The 19,295-nt window shown below is 55.4% G+C and overlaps 1 protein-coding gene across 2 annotated transcripts in view; it reads right to left on the bottom strand.

The window, feature by feature from the left end:
- The window catches only part of KIRREL3 (kirre like nephrin family adhesion molecule 3), a 582,189-nt gene that overhangs the window by 90,329 nt on the left and 472,565 nt on the right, over positions 1-19,295 (bottom strand). For both annotated transcript variants that reach the window (XM_012772310.3, XM_012772311.3), the window contains exons 3-4: positions 12,651-12,800; positions 7,735-7,884 (exon numbers count right to left, since the gene is read on the bottom strand). In XM_012772310.3, the coding sequence (XP_012627764.1) occupies positions 7,735-7,884; positions 12,651-12,800 (300 nt within the window). The remainder of the gene's footprint in view (positions 1-7,734; positions 7,885-12,650; positions 12,801-19,295) is intronic.

Here is a 19,295-nt window from a genome sequence, read left to right as displayed (position 1 = left end):
TGGGCTTCCTGACAAAAGGACCCCAGTAGGGCACTGGACAGCGTGGACTCTCATCTGTGCCTTTCTAGGCCTGCAGGAATGTTGGAAGAGACACCCAGGCCAGAGGAGCCAGTCCGTGATGGGTGCAGTGGGTGAGAAGTTCCTCCAGGCAGCTGCCCCTGTGTGTTGTAGGCAGTGCTGGTCCCACGCTCCACGGCAGGCGCCAGAGGATCAGGTCCTGGCGTGCACGTCTCCGAGGTCTGAGCCTGAGCTTTCCTTGCTGTGCAGCTCTGCCTGCTCTGCATCTCCAGGGTCACGCTTGGTTAAAGCAGCTCTCAGGAGGGAGGCAAGAGGGGATCGGGGAACAACATCCACTGTGCCTGGCTCCCAAACTATGAGCAAATGAGGGAGAGCCACAGTTAGACTGTGGAGTGGGCTTACACTTCCATCGGCATCTGATTTCACCAGTAAGAGTGGGTCCTGAGATTTGCTCCCAGGTCCTGCCTGAATGTGGTGACTGGTGACAGCACTAGGGCAGGAATGCATGCCTCCCAACTTGAGGCCAGGGCCCTTTGTCTTGCCTGGGTCTGAGGAATTGCCGATGCCCTGGGTCTGGAGGTGACACACCTCAGGGCTGCGTGAGGCTGCCCTAGGAGCCAGCCGTTTGGTGGTGGAGCAGGCCCTGGGGACTGGGCAGGAGCAGGAGGCTGAGCATTCTGTGTGCAGCAGACCCTGAATGCAGCAGACCCCTGCCCAGTTTGCCTTGTCCTGGCACTGAAAGCAGGGAGGGCTGGCCTGGGGTGCTCATTTGGGACGCTGCTGCGGCTTCAAGGGCAAGCGAGCACAGGCAGCGTCGGGCTTCCAAGGCACGCCAGAAAGGCCGTCTGACGAAAAAGTTTATCGGCCGCATCTGTCCAGTCACCTGTGGTGGCACTGGGTGTGCTGGGGTGGGGGTCCCTTGCATCAGGTCTCCCCCTTCTTGGAGAGGACCCTGCCTGCCCCCTGCCACCCATGCTCAGGTGGCAGGGAAGGGAGGTGCTGACTTTGCCTCCGCCCCTGATGGACCCCTACCCCCTCTGGAGCTTTAGCACCTGTGAGTCTCTTGCCCCTACCTTGTTCCCACCACGAGGGTGACCCCAGGCCAGGGAGGGGACTCCTGACATGCCAGTGGGGCTGAGATGGAGATGGGCGATGGGGTGGGGAGAGGAAGCCAGAACGGCCATTCCTTTCCAGGGCTCGCGCAGACTCGCAGGGCAGGGAGGCAGCAGCGGGATGGCGGGTGTGGCAGGAGGGAGGGCCAGAGCGACCCAGCTCCAGAACCAGCATGGCCACAGACCTGCGGGAGACCCTCTGTCTCAGGTGGCCCCATCAGCAGCTGCTCTGGGCAGCTACTCAGCATGGCATACAGTACTGAACCCAGAGTGTAAGCCCCCTGCCCTCAGGGAGTCACAATGTAATTTAGGAAAGAAAGACTATTTGTCAGCTTAAGGCAAACTCAACGTCCCCAGGTTATGCTCACCTATGACCTGCCCGAGTAGGTGAGCCCCAGGTGAGCGCCGAGCTCAGCTGGGAGGGCAAGGAGTGTGCAGTGGCTAAAGGGAGAAAGAGGGAGCCTGCTTCCGGCCCAGGTGGCACTGGGGTATCCCAGCCACCAGGAAGGGCATGAGCAGCTGGTGGCTGGGCGAGGTGTGTGGGGCGAGACACAGGACAGCTCTGGTGCCGCCCCGTGGGGAACTGCAGGAGACAAGGGCGTTTTTGTTTCCCTCTCCATCTCTGCCTTGTTTGCTGGTCCTATTTGGGGGTGGTTGCAGGGTAATGAAGGTGGCAGGAAACAGGCACACAGCACAAATGAGATGCGGCACCTAGGACCAGGCCAGGGCCCAGGCAAAACATGCTTCATAGGCAGATAAGGAAATCAATTCTGCTTTTCTTCCCAGGCATGCTGCTAGGAGGGGCCTGCAGGAATCCGGCCCCTCTGCCTTGCCTGCTGCATGTAGAAGCTTCTCTAGGACACAGAGTCTGATCCCCTGGGAAGCAAGGGGCCCTCACTGGTGTCTCTTAACATTGTGCAGTAATGGCAATAATGAAAACAGGTATAATACTAACAGCCAATGCTTATGTACTTTGCTGCATAGCAGGCACTATTCTGAGATGCACTTTACGTATATTGTTCATTAAATCTTCTCTATCACCCTATGAAAGCAGCTATGATTATTTTCCCCATTCCACACAGGGAGAAATAGGTACAGAGTAGTTAAATAACTTGCCAGGAGGCACAGCCAGGCTTCCAGTGCAGGCATTCCGGCTTCTAGAATCTGGGCTTTTAGCCACAAAGCCATATCACCTCTCTAAACACAACACAGGCAGCACAACACAACTCTCATGTGCATTTGAGGCTCACTATCTGCCAGGCAAGTTCTCTGCTGTGAGGGTCCATGTGAACTGCTCCTAATTTTCCCCCAAGCCTTGTTGCCTCAGTTAACCATGATAGATATTTACAGAGAACCTAGGCTGTGCTAGGCGTGATGGATGCAAGATCTTCCTGAGACCCAGTGGGGGAAACAGACATGAAAACAGTTACTCTCTATATGATGTATTGATTGCTATGATCAAGGTGCATAAGGAAGGCCAAAGGGGCACAGAGGGGGACAGTCAGGCCATGTGGGCTTCAGGAAGGCTTCCTGGAGGAGGCGATGTTTAAAGTGAATCTTGACAGGTGAGCACAAGTTAGCCAGGGGAAGAAAGGTGGGAAGGGCATTCCTGGCAGAAACAGTGTGAAGGAGGGCCCAGAGGCCTGGGGAGGGAGGGAGCTGCAGGCTGGCTGTTAGCGCTCCAGCACGTGGGCGGTGTGTCCAGCCTCTGAGGGCCGGTATGCCCTGGTGGGACCATGGGCTTCGTCCGGCGTTCTCGTCCCTGGAGAACTGCTCAGGCCATCCCCTACCAACCTGCCTTTGTATGTCTGGGCGACTGTGGATGGCTTTCTCACAACCAGTTTCTGGAAATACGGTTTAGAAGCCAGCGCCCAGTGGAAACTCTGCCTGCCCTCGTTGGCAGACCCCAAATTATTCACTGCTCCTCTCTGGACCTGGCTCCCTAGAAGATTTGGGGATTGGGAATTAGGGGAGGCTGTCACTGTGGTGGACTCAGGAGAGACCCTGCAGCTCCTCTGGCAGAGCTGTGGCAATGGGAGTGCCTGTTTTTGAAAAATGAACAAGTTATGGACATGTAACAGATTGGACCTTATCTGTTTGCCCCTCTCAGTATCCAGGGCTTGACATAATTTTAAAAGATGCCCTCTTTGTTTGAATTGACTCAGTGTCCCTCTTAAATAATTCATGTTCATTTAGGGAGCCTTATTTCTAACGAGAGCCACAGGACAGCAGAGTTAATATTAGAACGAGCCAGGAAGAAGGGGGAAGTGGGGAGGGAGGCTGGGAAAATGCCCTTTTCCGTAATTAATCCGTCCCTCAGCACCCCTTCACCACTTCCGGTCTTCCCATCCTGCTCCACTCTTCCCTTTCCATAGCATGTATTCTGTCTAACATCCCACTAACGGCACAGTTTGCTTGTTCAGTCTGCATGTCGCTCGGCGACCGTCTTGCTCCCTGCCGGAGCGCGAGCCCCGCCACGACAGGGACGGCTTCCTCTTTTGTTTACCAATGAGTCCCAAGTGTCTAGATCGGTGCTTGGCATGTAGCAGGCGTTCAGTAAATCTTTGTTGGTCAAATCTTTGTCACGCATTTCCTCCTTGCTCTGGGTTCCCCAACTCCTTGCTTCCCAAGTTTCTAGGCAGTTGGAAAGGTCAAGTGCAATGCCAGCCTTATAGTTCTGACCTTGGAATAATCTGGATATTTTTTGGCCCTGGCATTCCTGCAGGTGGGAAAAGGATCAGTGTGCAGGCATGCATGCGTGTGTGTGTGTGCAACACTGACGTGTGTGGCCCTGTGCTGTCTACAGCGTGTGTGTGTGTTTCACAGTGATTCTATGGGACTGGAATTTTTATAACCCCCATTTTACAGATGAAGAACCAGAAACCATTCATTCTTTAGAAAAAAACCTAAATATTATTGCATACCTGCTCTGTACTAAGTACTGGTTACAGAGAGTTAAACTGAAGAGAACCAGGTGCAGCCCTAAGGACCTTGCCCAAAGTCGCACTGCCAGTCAGGTGCAAGAGGGTGCTCTACCTCCCGGCCAGGGCTCTGCCTACCACAGCGCAGCTCTGCACAGGCCCGGGGCCTGCGATGTCCGACTGAGCCGAGGCTCTGCAGAGGGCTGGGTACGGTGAACGCTGGATGCAGACAGGCCTTTGCAGGGGGGACTAGGGAAGATCCACAGCCAAGTCCAGGACTCCAGGGCTGGACAGGACTTCGAGAAGTGCCATCTCCCAGCCTCAAAGTGGGATGCTGTCTAAACCACCTGCATCACTTCTCTTCTGTGCCTCAGTCACCACACGGCTCCCAGTTCCAGCAGGGGATGGCCCGATTTCCTGAAATGGCTTTGTAGCCTGTCAGACCGACAGTGGAAGTCGTGTCCTTTTTGGAGCCACACGGTCTCGGGAATCCTCTTACTCCCTGCCGTCCCTCACTCCAGGGATGAGGAGACCGGGATCCAGAAGGTTGGAACCACGTGTGTCACCTTAGGTCTGCAGCCCTTTCTGGGGGCCACGCCCCCTGAGATGTTCTGCAGGCGGTAGGAGACTCGGGTCTTGACCTGGGCTGAGGCCGTCCTGGGCCTCGGCAGCTGGCCGGCCACAGAGGGAACCAGCCGGCCACTGATCTGGACTGGGAGCCCAGTCTTCGCCTTTCTCAGCCTCGCACACTTGACACCTCCCCCCTTCCCACCTCGCTTCCCAGCTTCCTCCCCCTGCCTCCCCGGGAATGCTCAGCTGAAAGTTGCTCCTTGTCTGATTGCATCTGAGAGCTGGAAACACAGCGCTAATCAGTGTGTCTGTGACTCTAGGCTTGGCTGCCAGGCCGAGCCCCCGTGCCCTCCTGGAGCCTGGCAGGCTCTGTGAACCAGCCCTCCGGCTTCTCTGAGCACGCTGCTGGCAGATATGCATTTTAACAACGCACATCTGGTGGCTGTGTAATCTCTCATGTTTGCCCTCCTCACTTGATGCTTTGATGGAAGACCCTGGGGGCCTCCCTCTGTTCTAGCCAAAGTGTTTGCTTTGCAATTTTGCCGGAATACCCTCTGATTTTGCTCTCACATCTTCTGCAGGTTCTAATCAGGCTCTTTATTTAATTAAAAATCTATCTCAGGCAAATACAGGCTAAATTAGGAAGCTCTCTCATTCCTGGAACACAGGGAGATCCCCCTTGAGGAACTGGCGGGGACCTTTTCCTGGGCTGAGCTGTCACAGCAACGCAGAAGGGGCTGGGAAGGCGGGGCCAGGATGCAGCAGCGCCTCTCCTCCCTTGCGGGAGCCTCGCTCTGCCCACCCGCCGTGCACAGCCCAGAGCTCCCTCTCCAGACTCCGGTGGCTTCTGCACTGGGACCTTCTTCAGGGCAGTAGGTGGGGCCTGCCGGCCGTGGGGTCTGGTGGAGCGAGGAAGCTCTGTCCTGCCTGGGTCAGCCTGCTCAGGCTGAGGGTTTCCGTGGAGACTGCCTGAAAGGCTGCTGGCCAAGGCGCTTTCTCAGACTCCCTCTCTGGCTCTCAGGAGTTCCACTGAGGGGACACTGGTGAGGTCCTCAAAACTCCTCCTCGCCCCTTTTAGCTGGTCTCAGGCTTGAATAAAACATCCCCCAGGAAATCCAGCTCTGTGCCCAGAGGGCAGTGCCAGGCCACCCACTGGATTGGGGGGCACATGCCTTTGGGATGAGACCCCAGACAAAATGGAGTCTGTGCAGATGGGACCCCAAGCCCGCTCCGAGAAGCCCGGCCCTGCACCACTGGGAAAAGTAAGATTCTCCTGGCGTTTGGGAACAAGAGACTGAGCCAAGAGCATTGGTTTGGAGTCGATTTTGAATGTTAATTAAGTTGTGTAACCTTCTGTAAGTGCTTTTGCCTCTTTGAGTCTCAGATTTCTTATCTATAAAAGGTCTGGGATAATTTGGGCTTCAATACTTAGGACTTTGTTATCTAACCAAGACAAAAGAGAGGAAGGGAAGTGTAGGTGGCTGGCTGTGACTGGGCAGTGACGCCCCGCAAGGACAGATGTGTCCCCATCTGTTTCTGGTGCCACGTCAAGCCAGAGGAGTGGACGATGCTTGGGCTCCTCTTGTTGCGGCATCTCTGGCCCCTCTTCTGAGAACCGGGGCTGAGCCACCTCTGGGGTGAGCTCCTACTACTTTGCTTAGCAAATGTTTTCTGGCATTTTGCAATCCTCAAAATCAGAAAAAATATATTAGGTCCTAAATCCTCCTGCTCTTCTCTCTCAACCCCCACATCAAATCGTAGGCTCATTCCTGCTTTCGCCGCCACCGGCTGCAGCTCCCCTGATGTGCGCCACTCCTGAGAAAGCCGCGCCGCCACGCCACCCAGTGTGTCTGCCCCGCCCGGCTGGGCTTGCTTTCTCATTCCTTTCATCGCAAGCCAGAGGAGGCTCAAAGGAGGTTTCTGAGACCGGCCCCAGGTTCCCGCCGCCCCTCCAGAAGTTGAGCTGAGCTTGGTAAGTGGCCACCAGCTGCCGCGTGTGGACCCATGTGCCTGGTGTGTTTGGCCATGTAGATCTGCAGACAGCCTGACACACTCTCAAGGATCCCGTCTCTGAGCCGCCGTGCGCCCATCCACTGGCAAGCTGCACAACCCAGCTGCTGGCCCGGTTGTCGAGCCTTCACAACACTTGCTGCTGGGTGGCCCTGCTCCACCCACGCCCACGCCTGGCAGACTCCTACATGAGTGGCTATGAGCTGCTGCCAGGAGCCCTTTGCATCTCCTGCGCCTCAGTTTCTCATCTGGGGCAACAATCCCTGTCCCAGAACAGCGTCAGAAACAGCTGAGGTTATGTGTGTGCAAGAGCTTTGAGAGCTGCTGTAAACCGCTTTGCAAATGTGAGCTCTTATTACTTGTGTGCAAGGCCTGGTTCCCAGCTGCCCTGACCCTCAGCAACACCTGCCAGAGGAGAGAGCCTGCCAGGCTGGACTCTGTGTCAGAAGTAGGCAGTGCAAGAGGTCACCGAGCCCATTTCCCTGCCTTCAGGCAGGATGTTCCAGGGTCCTGGACTCCTGGGAAGGCAAGATGAAGACAGACCAAGGGAAAAGATATGGCATGGAATAAGGACCTAAAATGAACTTTCCTAGGAGTGACCCAAGAGCTGGGATTCCCAGGGGGCAGCAAGGGGTGGGGAAGGCACCAGGGTCACTGGTGGCCCCATGGAAACTTGGACCACAGAGAATCCACTCCAGGCTGCTGCTACAGGGGCGTGGACAGACAGGGCTTGTCAGCACTCCAGGAAGGCTAGCTCAGAAGGAAGGTCCCATGGACTGTGCCACACTCCCCTGGCCTAGATAGTACGCGCACAGAGTGTTTTCCCATTGAATAAACAAGCACTAGGAGCCCTTATTAGCTTCACGAGGTGCAGACACACCTGAGCAGGACAGAGGCATAGTCAGTTGGTCTTTGGCTTTCTGATTTCCCAGGCCAGGAGCCTTTGCTTGTCGCCTTTGCATGGGGTGGTATGGACACCATGGGAAGAGGAGTAGCTGGAGCCTTGTGGGATGAAGTCCAGCCGGGGGTTCTCCCCAGTCTGGCTGGAGGGACCCTCCTGGAGCTGAGCCCTTGGTGCCCCCACGAGCAGCTGGCAATCTTACCCAGGACCGTGAGGCGCGCGGGGCGAGAGCGGATGGCAGCCTGGATGGCCTGGCACTCGTACACAGCGTCGTCCTGCAGCTCTGCACGCAGGATCTTCAGGTGGTGCTCCCCTGACAGGTGGTTCCCAACCACCAGGTACTGCGGGTAACCTGTGGAGACAGCAGGCAGCTCAGGGGCTGGGCAGGGGTGCAGGAGACACTCCCGACAAATAGGAACAGCAGGGGGGACCCAGGAAGGGGCACTCTAGACACTGGCCCAGCAGGTGATCCTTGGCCCGATCTCAGTGCAAGGAGAACAAAGCAAGAGTTTTCCCAGGGCATTGGGCAGAGTGTGCGTGTGTGGGTGTGTGGGTGCGTGTGTGTGCACAAGGGTACTGTTGGTTTTAAGTTTAGGAAAATTGGAGGAGCCACTACTAGGAGAGATGGAAATGCTGAGTGTGGACAGACACAGTGGGTTCCTGCTCCGGAGAGCAGGTGCTCAGCTCTGGGCACAGCCGAGTAGAGGTGCACCGTGATAAGGAGGCGCACGGGGCGAGGAGACACACAGACATAGACACACACACACTCGCAGGCGGAGAATCACAGAGAGAAGACAGAGTAAGAGAGGGAAGGAAGAAAAAACGGAAATATTTGGAAAATGATCAAGAGTGACTTGGGAAAAGTTTTGTTTCAGAATGGACAGGAAGCAGAAATCTGAGTCCCCCCTCTGGTGTCCAGCAACCTCCGGTCACTTTGAGCCTTGGGTCCCTTGTCTAGTCATTCCTGCTGCCCACTCCTAACTCCAGGGCCTGATTAAGCGCTTAGGAGGCACTTGGGACACTTAGGAATTTGGGGCCCCTTATACCATTGGCAATGAGTAATAGATAAATAAAAGTTTGAAGATGATAAAACATTGATCAGCTTCCCTGCTGCTGTGTAGGGCTGAATGTAAACATCAGCTTCAGTCACGCTGGCCGAGTTGGGCAGAGCTTCTCTGTCCCGGGTCTCCACCTCCAGACCTTCTCAGCTTCTCCCCATTGGACCCACCGTCCACCTGTCCCCTCACTGACAGTGTGGGTTTATAACTGAACCCCACATGCACCCCTGTGCTGGTCCCCTCCTCTCCTCAGAGGCCAGCTCTGCCCCACCCCTCCGGCAGGGCCCTGCAGGACAGCCGGAGAGCTCGGCGTGCACCATGGTGGACGGGGCTGGAGACACACCCGGCATTTTAGAGAGAAGATGAGGGCTTGAGCAAGTGAGAGAGAAACAGGAACAAAGACAGGGAGCATGTAAATATTTCAAAGGCCCTTAGTGTGAGTTAGACATGTTCATGTAGTTCTCGAGGATGGCACCACACCAACAAGTAGAATCCACCTGGGGAAGTTCTTCAGAATATTCTGAGCTGTTTGAGGTGTTCAACAAGGATGTGGGCTGCCAGAAATAGTAGCAACGTCCTGTCACTGGCTGTGTTCCAGCAGGGCTTGGAGGAGCACCCCTCAGGGATGGTGCAGAGGCGATTTCTACACTGGATGAAACATTGGACTAGAAGAGCTCAAAGGCCCTTCCCACCTCCACAAGCTAAGGGTCTCGCAGGGTGGGCAGGCCTCCCGGGGGTGGGCTGCAGCAGGGCAGGGAGGTGGCTGAGGCCCTCTGCCAGCCTTCCTGGAGTGCTCTGTGGGCGCTTCCTGTGCAGCTGTGCCCCCAGGCTCGTGTCCTCACAGCAACCACTGTCCTCACTGTGCGATCAAATGGCCCTGCCTCCTCAGCTGTGCTGGCCTGGCCAGAGATGCTCACAAGGCCACCAGCTGTCTGCCCGAGAGCATTGCCTCTTGTCCTGCCCACCCCTCCTGCCCTCTGCTGGGCTCTGGGAAGGAGCCCAGGTAGGCTCAGCTGGCACCCCTAGGGCCGGGCGAGGGTTCTGGTCCAGTCCTCTCTGTGCTGCAGCGCTGCCCCAGCACAGCTGGCTCGCAGCCCCAGCCCCTCCCGCTGGCCTGGACCCCACATCTTGTGTGATTAGTCCCTGGTCCCCTGCAGGCATCTTGGCTGGAGCTTGGGTTTTTGTTGTCTTGCAAGCTATCAGCAGCAGGACTTCTCTCTTGTGAGCTGCTGAAAACATCAGTGATGGGTGTGTTTGTATTTGCCTAATTAGGCGGGGAGCCGTGATGCTATCCCAAGGACTGGCAGCATCTTTCAAAAACATAGACTCAGAAGCATAGATTCTGAGGACGTTCTAGCTCTTTCCACAGTATCATCACTCTCTCCTGGTACTCCCAAAGGAGGCAAAAATATTTAGAGTCTGGGTTCTGCAATCAAATTGCCTGGGTTCCAATGCCTGCTCCGTCACTTCCTAGCTCTGTTGTCTTGGGGGAGTTACTTTAACTTCCTTGTGCCTCAGTTTCCTTACTGGTAAAATGGGGACAATACTATTGCCTCATAAAGTTACAGCGAAAATTACATAGAATAACCTATGTGAAGTGCTGGCCCACAGTAAGTAGTCTATAAATGCTAACTGAAATTAAAACAAGAGTTTGGCCCGGTGCGGTGGCTCACGCCTGTAATCCTAGCTCTCTGGGAGGCCGAGGCGGGCGGATTGCTCAAGGTCAGGAGTTCAAAACCAGCCTGAGCAACAGCAAGATCCTGTCTCTACTATAAATAGAAAGAAACTAATTGGCCAACTGATATATATATAAAAAATTAGCCGGGCATGGTGGCGCATGCCTGTAGTCCCAGCTACTCGGGAGGCTGAGGCAGGAGGATTGCTCGAGCCCAGGAGTTTGAGGTTGCTGTGAGCTAGGCTGACGCCACGGCACTCACTCTAGCCTGGGCAATAAAGCGAGACTCTGTCTCAAAAAAAAAAAAAAAAAAAACAAGAGTGAATAAGGTAAGGTAGCCAAAGAAGTCTTCATCTTTCTAAGGGAGAGCAGGCAGGTTTCTGGGCTCATTGGGGTTAAGCGTTAGAGTCTCACGCATTGGGATTGGCTGTATAATTGAGTCAACTTCTTTCTCAACTTGACTTTGTTTACCTGCCAAACAAAGGGGAAAATCTTTCTTTTCCCCTCCAGATCATTGTAGACTTATGAGATAATGTCTGGGAAATAATTGAGATTTTCAGAAGAAAAATGTTCTATCAACATGAGGGAGTGTTTTCATAAGTCGTTTCCCTTGACTGATTTTCGGGCCTTGGTGACCAGAAAGACACTTGGTCTTCAGCGAGGGCGCCATTCCCGGCAGACGCTGTGGGGCTGCGTGTTTGGAGTGGGGGAGGACAGGGAGCAGCAGGCTGAAGCCCCACAACACTGAGGGAGACATCTGCAGTGTCCGTGCTCCACGGACACTTGCCGTACGAAGTTGAGCTCTGTTACGTTTACTTTCTTACCAGGCAAGAAAGCAGTATTTATTGAGCATGCAAGTATCTGTCATTATTGCCATGATGCTATTTTTGGGACAAGTGATCAAATATGGGCCATAAACTACTTTTTTATCAGGAGCTTGTGTTCATTGGCTCTGCATGGAGGGGGCCAACCAAGTCAAGTTGGACAGGAAACAGACCCTAGCTCATGCAAGGCCACTGTCCTTCAGTGCTGAGCAGGCCCCAATCCTGGATTCCAGGAGCCATTTATGGAACTGGAAGCCAGTCAATTATCAATGCCACAATGACCACTCTGTGAACAATCCCTAGTGACCTGGGCCTCCTCTTGGCCACTGACCCAACAAGACCCTGTCCCTGACTGAAGGCTGTCCTGGCCAGGAAACCAGACGGCCACCTGACCCAGCACCAGGGCAATGCCGAACCCACCCCTCCCCACAACCTGGTGCACTAGCGAGTCTAGCTGGGAAAGGTTTCTCTAGGGGAAGGGAGTTCAGAGTCTCTGAAATTGGCTGGTTCCCATAACACTTAAACTTTATGGCAGCACAGTATATTTTGGAGATATTATTGTGTATTTTATCCATGCTCAGCTGGGCTGCAGTATTCAAACCCTGAGACTACTGTTGACCAATGCTATAATGTTTCAACATAGATTTTTGGCAAGACATAACTCACATTTTAAAATATTAAACATCACTCTGTTTTCCCTTTCCTGCAGCTGCATACCATGGGAGAGGCAAGGTTACTTTCTAACTGAATAATATTTTTCTCTTCTCCTCCACCCTCAGCCATTCCCAAAGCACAGGGCAATGGCGCCCAGCTTGTGCCAAGCCTCACAGACACCCGGGTGCCTGCTCTCTGCAGGGCAGGAAGGTGGTGGCTGACCATGATGGGGCCACGAGGACCCTTCCATTCCTGCTTCTCCTGGGGAGAGGATGGCCTGGAGAGGCGCCTGTGTGGGCTTACAGGGCCCCCTTCACAAAGGTTAGCATGAGTCAGTGAGTCTGCACGCCAGCAGGCAACAGCCACGGGACCCCCAACCCCTGGGGCAGCTTTGCTGAACACCAGCCTGGGCGGGCTGAACAAGGTTCGGAGTTTATTTTAGACATGTCCTGTCTTTCTTTTCTTCCCATCACATGATGACCCCTAAGATCAACCAGGTTTCTTTGTGAGTTTCCAGCTTCTTGGCTCCTTGGTGGGTAGGAGGCCTAGGAGAGCCAGGCTGTGCTTCTGTTTCCTTCATCATCATGCCTTGGTAAGTGGGGGTACATTTTGGGCCAAGAAACAGAAACACTTGATTTCTGGAAATCAGACTTCATGGGAGTCATGTTTGAGTTTGGAGCAGACTCTCTGGGGCAACATGAAGTTAGGTTTGGAACTGACAGCCAGATGGGGGTTACTTGTAGTTCATTACTCATAGTCTCAGGGACCCGTGGGCTCATTGCTCATGGACTCAGGGCTCACCTAGCCTGACTCTGCCCAGGGTAGCTGCAGCGAAAGCTAGAAATTTGACCCCGAACGCCTGGGAAGCTGGGTGCCCCCTAGCGGTGGATGGGTGGGAGGCACTCACTTGAGAGGTCCCTGCCCACACCCAGGGCCAAGCCGTCTTTGATCCATAGAACGAAGCCATCGTATTCTGGGATGGCACACAGCAGTGTCACCGGCTGTCCAGACACCACCACCTGGTCCTGGGGCTGCTGGCTGAAGGAGTAGACTTGGCCTAGGAAAGACACAAGCACAGGGTCAGGCACGTGCAGGTGCAGCGCGGGAGCCGCCCTCCCCTCAGCAAGCAGAGCTTTGCTGGCTTCCAGCTGGGGGTCCGGCAGCACTCCCGCCACCCCCACCCCGTCTCCGCCCCAGCCCCGTCACCTCCTGCCAGGGCTGGCTCCCAAGTGCAGCCCTCTGCTCACAACCCCTAACACTTGTGCTGGCCCAGCCACACCCCAGCCTCCAGGGGCCATCACCTGCCACCCCTGGGATGTGCCACTCGGGTGCTGCGGGACGTCCTGGCGCAGCGCACACTTCCACGCTGGAGCAGACGCAGGGGAGGGGCCTGCCTATGATGAGGGCAGTGGGGGTGGGGAGCGGTGTGGTTTTGATTAAATCATTTTGTTGTTTTTTAGAGCCTCCCAGATAGGCCTAGGGCCAAATTCAGAGGGGCGGGTGGCAGTCCTGTGGCAGAAGTGGTGGAGGGAGCAGGTGGTCAGGTCCCGCCAGGTCCTCCCTGTCCCCTTCTTTCCTGCAGCCTCGTGACTGCTCGGGACAAAATCAGTGGTGGACCCTGCCCCTCCTCACCCACACCCCAAAACAAGATGGCACGGAGCCGTTGAGCTGGTCAGTTCCCAGTATCTCATTAAACACACACATCCACAAGATGCCAGGCTCTGTTCTAAGGTTTTAAAATATTAGCTTGTTAATATTTTCATCCTCATCCACCTAAAAATGGCAGGTGCTGCTTTTATCCCCATTTCCAGGTGGGGAAATGAGGCACGGGGGTGAGGATGGCAGCAGGAGCAGTGCCTGTGGGTTCCTACCCTGCGTGCCCTCTCACCAAACCTGCAGCAGCCCTCCTGTGGGCGTCAGCAGTGCCACTCCCACGGGTTTGGGAAACAGAGGCTTGGGGTGTGGCTGAGCTGCCCAGGGAGCTGCCTGGTGGCAGGCGAGGCTATGAACCCCGGTCTTTCTCACCCACTGAGCTGTGCAGTGTGCGGGCCCCTCAGCCTGGTCCTGGAGGCAGTTGCTAAAGGAAAAGGGTGACGTGACCCATGCTCCCTTGAAGGCCACAGTTGACAGCGGGACATCGACCCTTACTGAGCATGGGGCCTCTAATGCCGTCAGTGCTTTACATGTCCCTTTCTCCTGCAATCCACTTAATTACATGGATACTTTAGGGCAGAAATGCCTCATTTCACCAAGAAACCAGGATCAGAGAGGTACAGTAACCTGCCCAAAGTCACATAGCTAATGAGTGGGGGAGCTAGGGTTGGAGCTGGGGTCCATCAGTGTTCTGAGCCCTCACCCTTTCCCGCCCTGCTTTGTGCAGCCACAGCCCTTACTGTGGCAAACTGGACCTGGGGGGCCAGCTGCCGCCACCACCTCTCCTCCCCGACTGGGAGAGCCAGCTACAGAGCTCCTGGACACCGGCTGCCGCCCATGCTAGGGCCGCAGGCCTGCGCTCAGACCACACACAGGACGAGCGCTCAGTGGCAGGCGACCCCAGGAAGGGCACTTGGGGCACAAAGACGGACCAAGGGAGCTGGGAGGACAGACAGCAGAGCTGGCGTCTCCCCAGGGAGGGGTGCGGTCTCGCAGGCAGTTGGCAGGCAGGAAGGCAGCGGGCCACAGCCTGTGAGACCTTGGTGGAGTCTCTGAGGAGTCTCATTAGAAATCAGATTGGCCTTGAATTCTGGGAGGAACACTTCTTATTCTGATTTGAGCTTTACGAATTAGATTTTATAGGACATTTTAATCAGCTATGTATGATGGTTTTTCTTTCTGTCTCTTCAAGTTCTCTGTTGTAATTAGACTGTTTCTGGCACCAAAACAGGAGAGCAAAGGAAAGGAGAGAGGAGAAAGAGTGCAGGAGTGAAGTGCAGAGAGTGGGAGAGAAAGGAAGGAGAGGGAGGTGGGCTGGGGCAGCAGACGGGATGGGGCAGGTGGGCAGGGAGGGCTCCTCAGCAGGCTCTTTTCTCCTTCCTCTAACGATGATTCCACAGCTCATTCTTTCATCTCAAAATCTTTCTTGCAAGGACAGAGTCCAGGCAGCCAGTGGCTGCCAAAGATTGCGCTGTCAGAGGGCGCCTGCAGGTCGTCAGCTGGAGCTGGTGGGTACAGAGAGAAGGTCCTCTGACATGCTATTACCAGGCAGCACCTGCAGTGGGTGGCCGTCCCAGTCCCCGAGTCCTGCTTCCTCTTGGATGGGAGGAGCAGGTGAGGATGCCTGGGCAGGTGGGGCACAGGAGGCTCCTGGGGGGCCAGGCTGGGCTGGACTGGGTGGTGCCCAGAGGGAGAGGCCACCGTGAGACCAGGCGTGGAGGGATGGATTGCGGGTGGCCACAAGGCCACTTTGGAGGGCTGTCTGAGCCAGGAGGGCGGGCAGGCACCTGGGGTCTAGGAGAGAGGAGCCGAGGAATGGGGCAGAGCAGATGTGGGTGGGATCTGAGCAGGCTGGAGGTGGGCACAGGCCCTGCAGCCACCGTCCTAAGGGCTTCTGCTGTCACATTGGTCTGCTGGGACCTGCTTGGCTCTTCTATGGCTCTTCTTGGCTCTTCTCCTCCCCCGAGAAACACAGGATAGTTTTTAACAACCACCCAAAAAACATGACTTGCAAATTATTTTTATGGGGGGCAGACAATTAGCACTCTAATTGACAATTTCCCTTTCAGTCTAATTTTAGTTTTTGCACATTATGTTAAAATCACTTTTTAGAAAAATCAATGAGATGTTTTTCCTACGGATCTTAAACCGCGTGTGCCTGAGTGTTTGGTGTGGATCGCAGGTGCGCTGAGGCATGGGGCGGCTCCGTCCGCGCCCAGGGCGCAGTGCGCAAGCGCAGATGCTCCGGAGTAGGTCCGCGCCAAGGTGCGCCTCGCTCGGAGCTGCCTGTTTCCTTTCACCCATTTTCTTTCCTACTCCAAAGAAGGGGATGCGAATGATCCTGGGTCATTTCTGTGACCTCCTGTGTAGAGCCCCAAGGACACGGCGAGCTCCTTGGGGACATCGCTTATTCCACACACACCCATCGCAGCCTGCTGCGGGCGGCCGCCGTCCAAGGGCGCGGCGCCCAGGTCCTGCCCCGGGCGGCGCCCCTCGCCTGCCACCTGCTTCCCCATCGGCCCAGGGACCTTCTCCCGGCGTGAGGCCTGGCAGTCAGTGCCCCTTTCCATGTTTTATTTTTTTGGACATAGGGTCTTGCTCTGTCACCCAGGCTGGCACGATCACAGCTCACTGCAACCTTGACCTGCTGGGGTCAGGTGATCCAGCAGCCTCAGCCTCCCCCCGTAGCTGGGACTACAGGCGCAGGCCGCAGCAGCCCTTTATTATTAATCGTTTATTTTTAATAACATCAGTGATGGCCGATTATTTTTAATAATTATCACTGAGTGTGGCCCAGCGTTTCTCCCCATCTTTCCCAGCCTCACCTTTTCTCCATTCCCCCTGCCACCGCCCAAGGCCAGCACCTTGTCGCCCCGGCCTGGGCTCTGGCAACAGACTGGGTGCTCTCCTCACCTCGTCCATCGCACTCACTGCCCTGGGTTTTTCTTCTTAATCACTGCTTTTCTTGTGTTTCCTCCCTTTTCAGGGGGTGGAATCTCATGGCCCTCCACTGTCTGGGGTAACACCCAGCCTCCCGGCCTGGACTGCAAGCTTCTCTGAAACCCAGCTTCTCTCCATGGGCGCTCGAAGGCACCCTGTGTCAGCTGGTCACCAGCGTCACCTGCTCGTGTCCTCACTGTCCCACGATCCTGGGGCGCACCCTCGGCCCCGCCTCCCTAAGCAACCCCAAGCGCCACTGCAGGCCCAGCGCTCTTCCCAGGCAGCTCCTGTGCCCCAGGGGATCTTCGTCCTCGTGTCTCCTCCTTTCATCTCCCTCAATTTCTCCAAGCCCTTATTGAGCACCTACTCTATGTCAGATGCTGTTGGGAAAAAGTGCACTTCCTAAGGGCAGGGCCAGGACTGCCTTGTCTGTCTTGTGTCCCAGTGTCCACCATGTGGGGGCACTGAGTCCCCTCTGTTAAGTGTGCCTGTGCGCTTGTGGCTTGCCTATTCTAGTTTATCTCCTGAGATCTGTGGTCACCGTAGAAAAATTGCTTCTGCATTGTAAACGGCCGACCAGACAGATCCGGTGCTGAGCACACAACACAGAAGGAGAAAGGTGCGGAGTGGTAGGGAAGGGCCAGAGTCTAAAGGGAAAAAGCTATTCGTGGGAGACCCCGGATGCCAGATCACATGGTCCCATTGTTTCTTATGTTCACAAATGAACTGAGGCTGCCAGACACGAAGGACCTGTCCAGGGTCCCGCGGTCGGCTCACACCCACGTGCCTCTGGCTGCAACTGTGTGTCCTCACCACTAACCCACGTTGGCTGTTGGAATAAAGGGTGTCAAACCTGGGTTTTAATTCTCAAACAAGTATTCACTCCCCCAACTGGGCAGCCTGCTCAGATCTAAAGAGCATCTTTGGTGTGAAATGTGATTTCTTCGCTCTTCCTGAGTTTTGTGGGGGCGCCTCGATGGCCCTTCGGCAGCATCTCAGTGGCACAACAAGAAAAGAGTTTTCCGCCCCCCTTCGTGTGAAGCAGGGTGAGGCAATTAGCGAACAGCACACATCTGTTTATACTCATACCTCCGGTTATCTCTTGGGTTGTGAAGAAAGGCAAAAGGGAGGTGGGATGCACAGGGATCGCGCAGAATTCAAAGAAAATTAATCACTTCAAAGGTCAGCTCATGGCCAGCGCATAATTAGTTTGTGCCTTGCTAGGGCCCTTTGGGGGGGGGATAAAAGGCACCCCGCAATTCAGGTCGGGGTCCTTGCCTAAGGAGAGCGACCACTGCGTTGGGGCTCGAAGGCTCGGACCCTGGCTAGCCAGAAAATAAACCTCCTCTTTTGTGATTGCATCCTCAATGTCTCTGCTTTTCTGTCCGGTGGGGCTGTGGAAGGTCGGTCCCTAACATTTGGGGGCTCGTCCGGGATCTGCCTTCCCCACAGACTATCGGATAGAATTCAGGGCTGAGGGAGGAGTGTGAAAATCCACCCCGGACTAGCCGGGTGTGGTGTTGGGCAAGGGACGCGGAATCCCCTTGCAGGACCCCGGATCAGGACGCCGGCACAGGACCTAGGCGGACGCGCTGGTGGGTCGCCGGTCGGAGCCAGGCGGAGACGTCCTCTGGCCCCGTTGGGACTCCGGAGCTGACCTTGTAGCCTAGGGCTCGGTCAGGAGGAGCTGGAGCTGACCTTGTAGCCAAGGGCTCGGTCATGTCCTCTGGCTCCGTTGGGACTCCGGAGCTGACCTTGTAGCCAAGGGCTCGGTCAGGAGGATACCGGGGAGCAGGTCCGGACCAGGTTAGGTTTATTGTTAATTCGTTTTCCGTATGTTATCTGTCGTCTGTCTCATTTGTCGCCGGCTTTTGTATTCTGTCTGAATGAATGGGTTTTGTGAGTGAGGTTGTTGATTCCACAGGCCCACGCTAAGACCCGTGAGGAGACATCGGAGTGCCGAGGACTGGAATTGACTAGATCAAAACCGGAGCCGGTACTTCCTTATAGTTGCTTGTCTTACGCCACCATGGGACAAGCCATGACAACGCCCCTTTCCCTTGTACTGGGCCACTTTAGAGATGTAAAGGACAGGGCCCATAATCTGTCCTTAGAGATTAAGAAGGGTAAATTGGTCACCTTATGCGAAGCCGAATGGCCCATGTTCAATGTCGGGTGGCCTAAGGAAGGGTCCTTTGACAGGACCGTGGTTGAGAAGGTAAAAGAGAAAATCTTTGGGCATCCTGGGCACCCCGATCAGATCCCATATATCGTAGTCTGGCAGGACCTGGTCAGAAACCCCCCGCCTTGGATGCGAGCTTTCGTGCCCCCCCTTAGGGGACGTACAGAGATCCTCACAGTACAAGAGGCTGGGAAGAAGGGGAAGCCAGGTTCGTCACCCGCCAAGGTTCTCCCAGACTCTAACCTCTACCCTGACCTGACCGGGCTTGAATGGAATGCCCCTCCCCCTTATAATCCCAGAGCAGCACTCGCGGCCCCAGCAGCCCCCGAGGTGCCTGCGCCCCAGCGGGATGCCACTGGAGGGGAGGGAGGACCGGCCTATGGCACTAGGCAACGCACAGGTAGGACTCCAGACCCGGAGCCTGTGAAGGCATTTCCCCTACGGGCAGTAGGGCCCCGGGGAGACGATGGGACGCAGACTTATCAATATTGGCCTTTCTCCACCAGTGACCTGTACAACTGGAAATCTCAAAACTCAAATTTTTCTGATAACCCCAGGGACCTTATTAACCTTTTAGACTCTGTTCTTTTTACACACCAGCCTACCTGGGATGACTGCCAGCAGCTGCTCCAGGTGCTTTTCACCACAGAGGAAAGGGAAAGAATTCAGGGGGAAGCAAGGAAACTGGTTCCGGGAGAAGACGGCAGGCCTACTACAAACCCGAGAACCATTGATCGAACCTTCCCCCTTGAACGACCACTGTGGGACTACAATGAG

Source organism: Microcebus murinus, chromosome 4 (assembly GCF_040939455.1).
Source record: "Microcebus murinus isolate Inina chromosome 4, M.murinus_Inina_mat1.0, whole genome shotgun sequence".
In the NCBI taxonomy this organism is placed as follows: domain Eukaryota; kingdom Metazoa; phylum Chordata; class Mammalia; order Primates; family Cheirogaleidae; genus Microcebus; species Microcebus murinus.
This window is presented reverse-complemented; position numbering and strand designations above follow the sequence as displayed.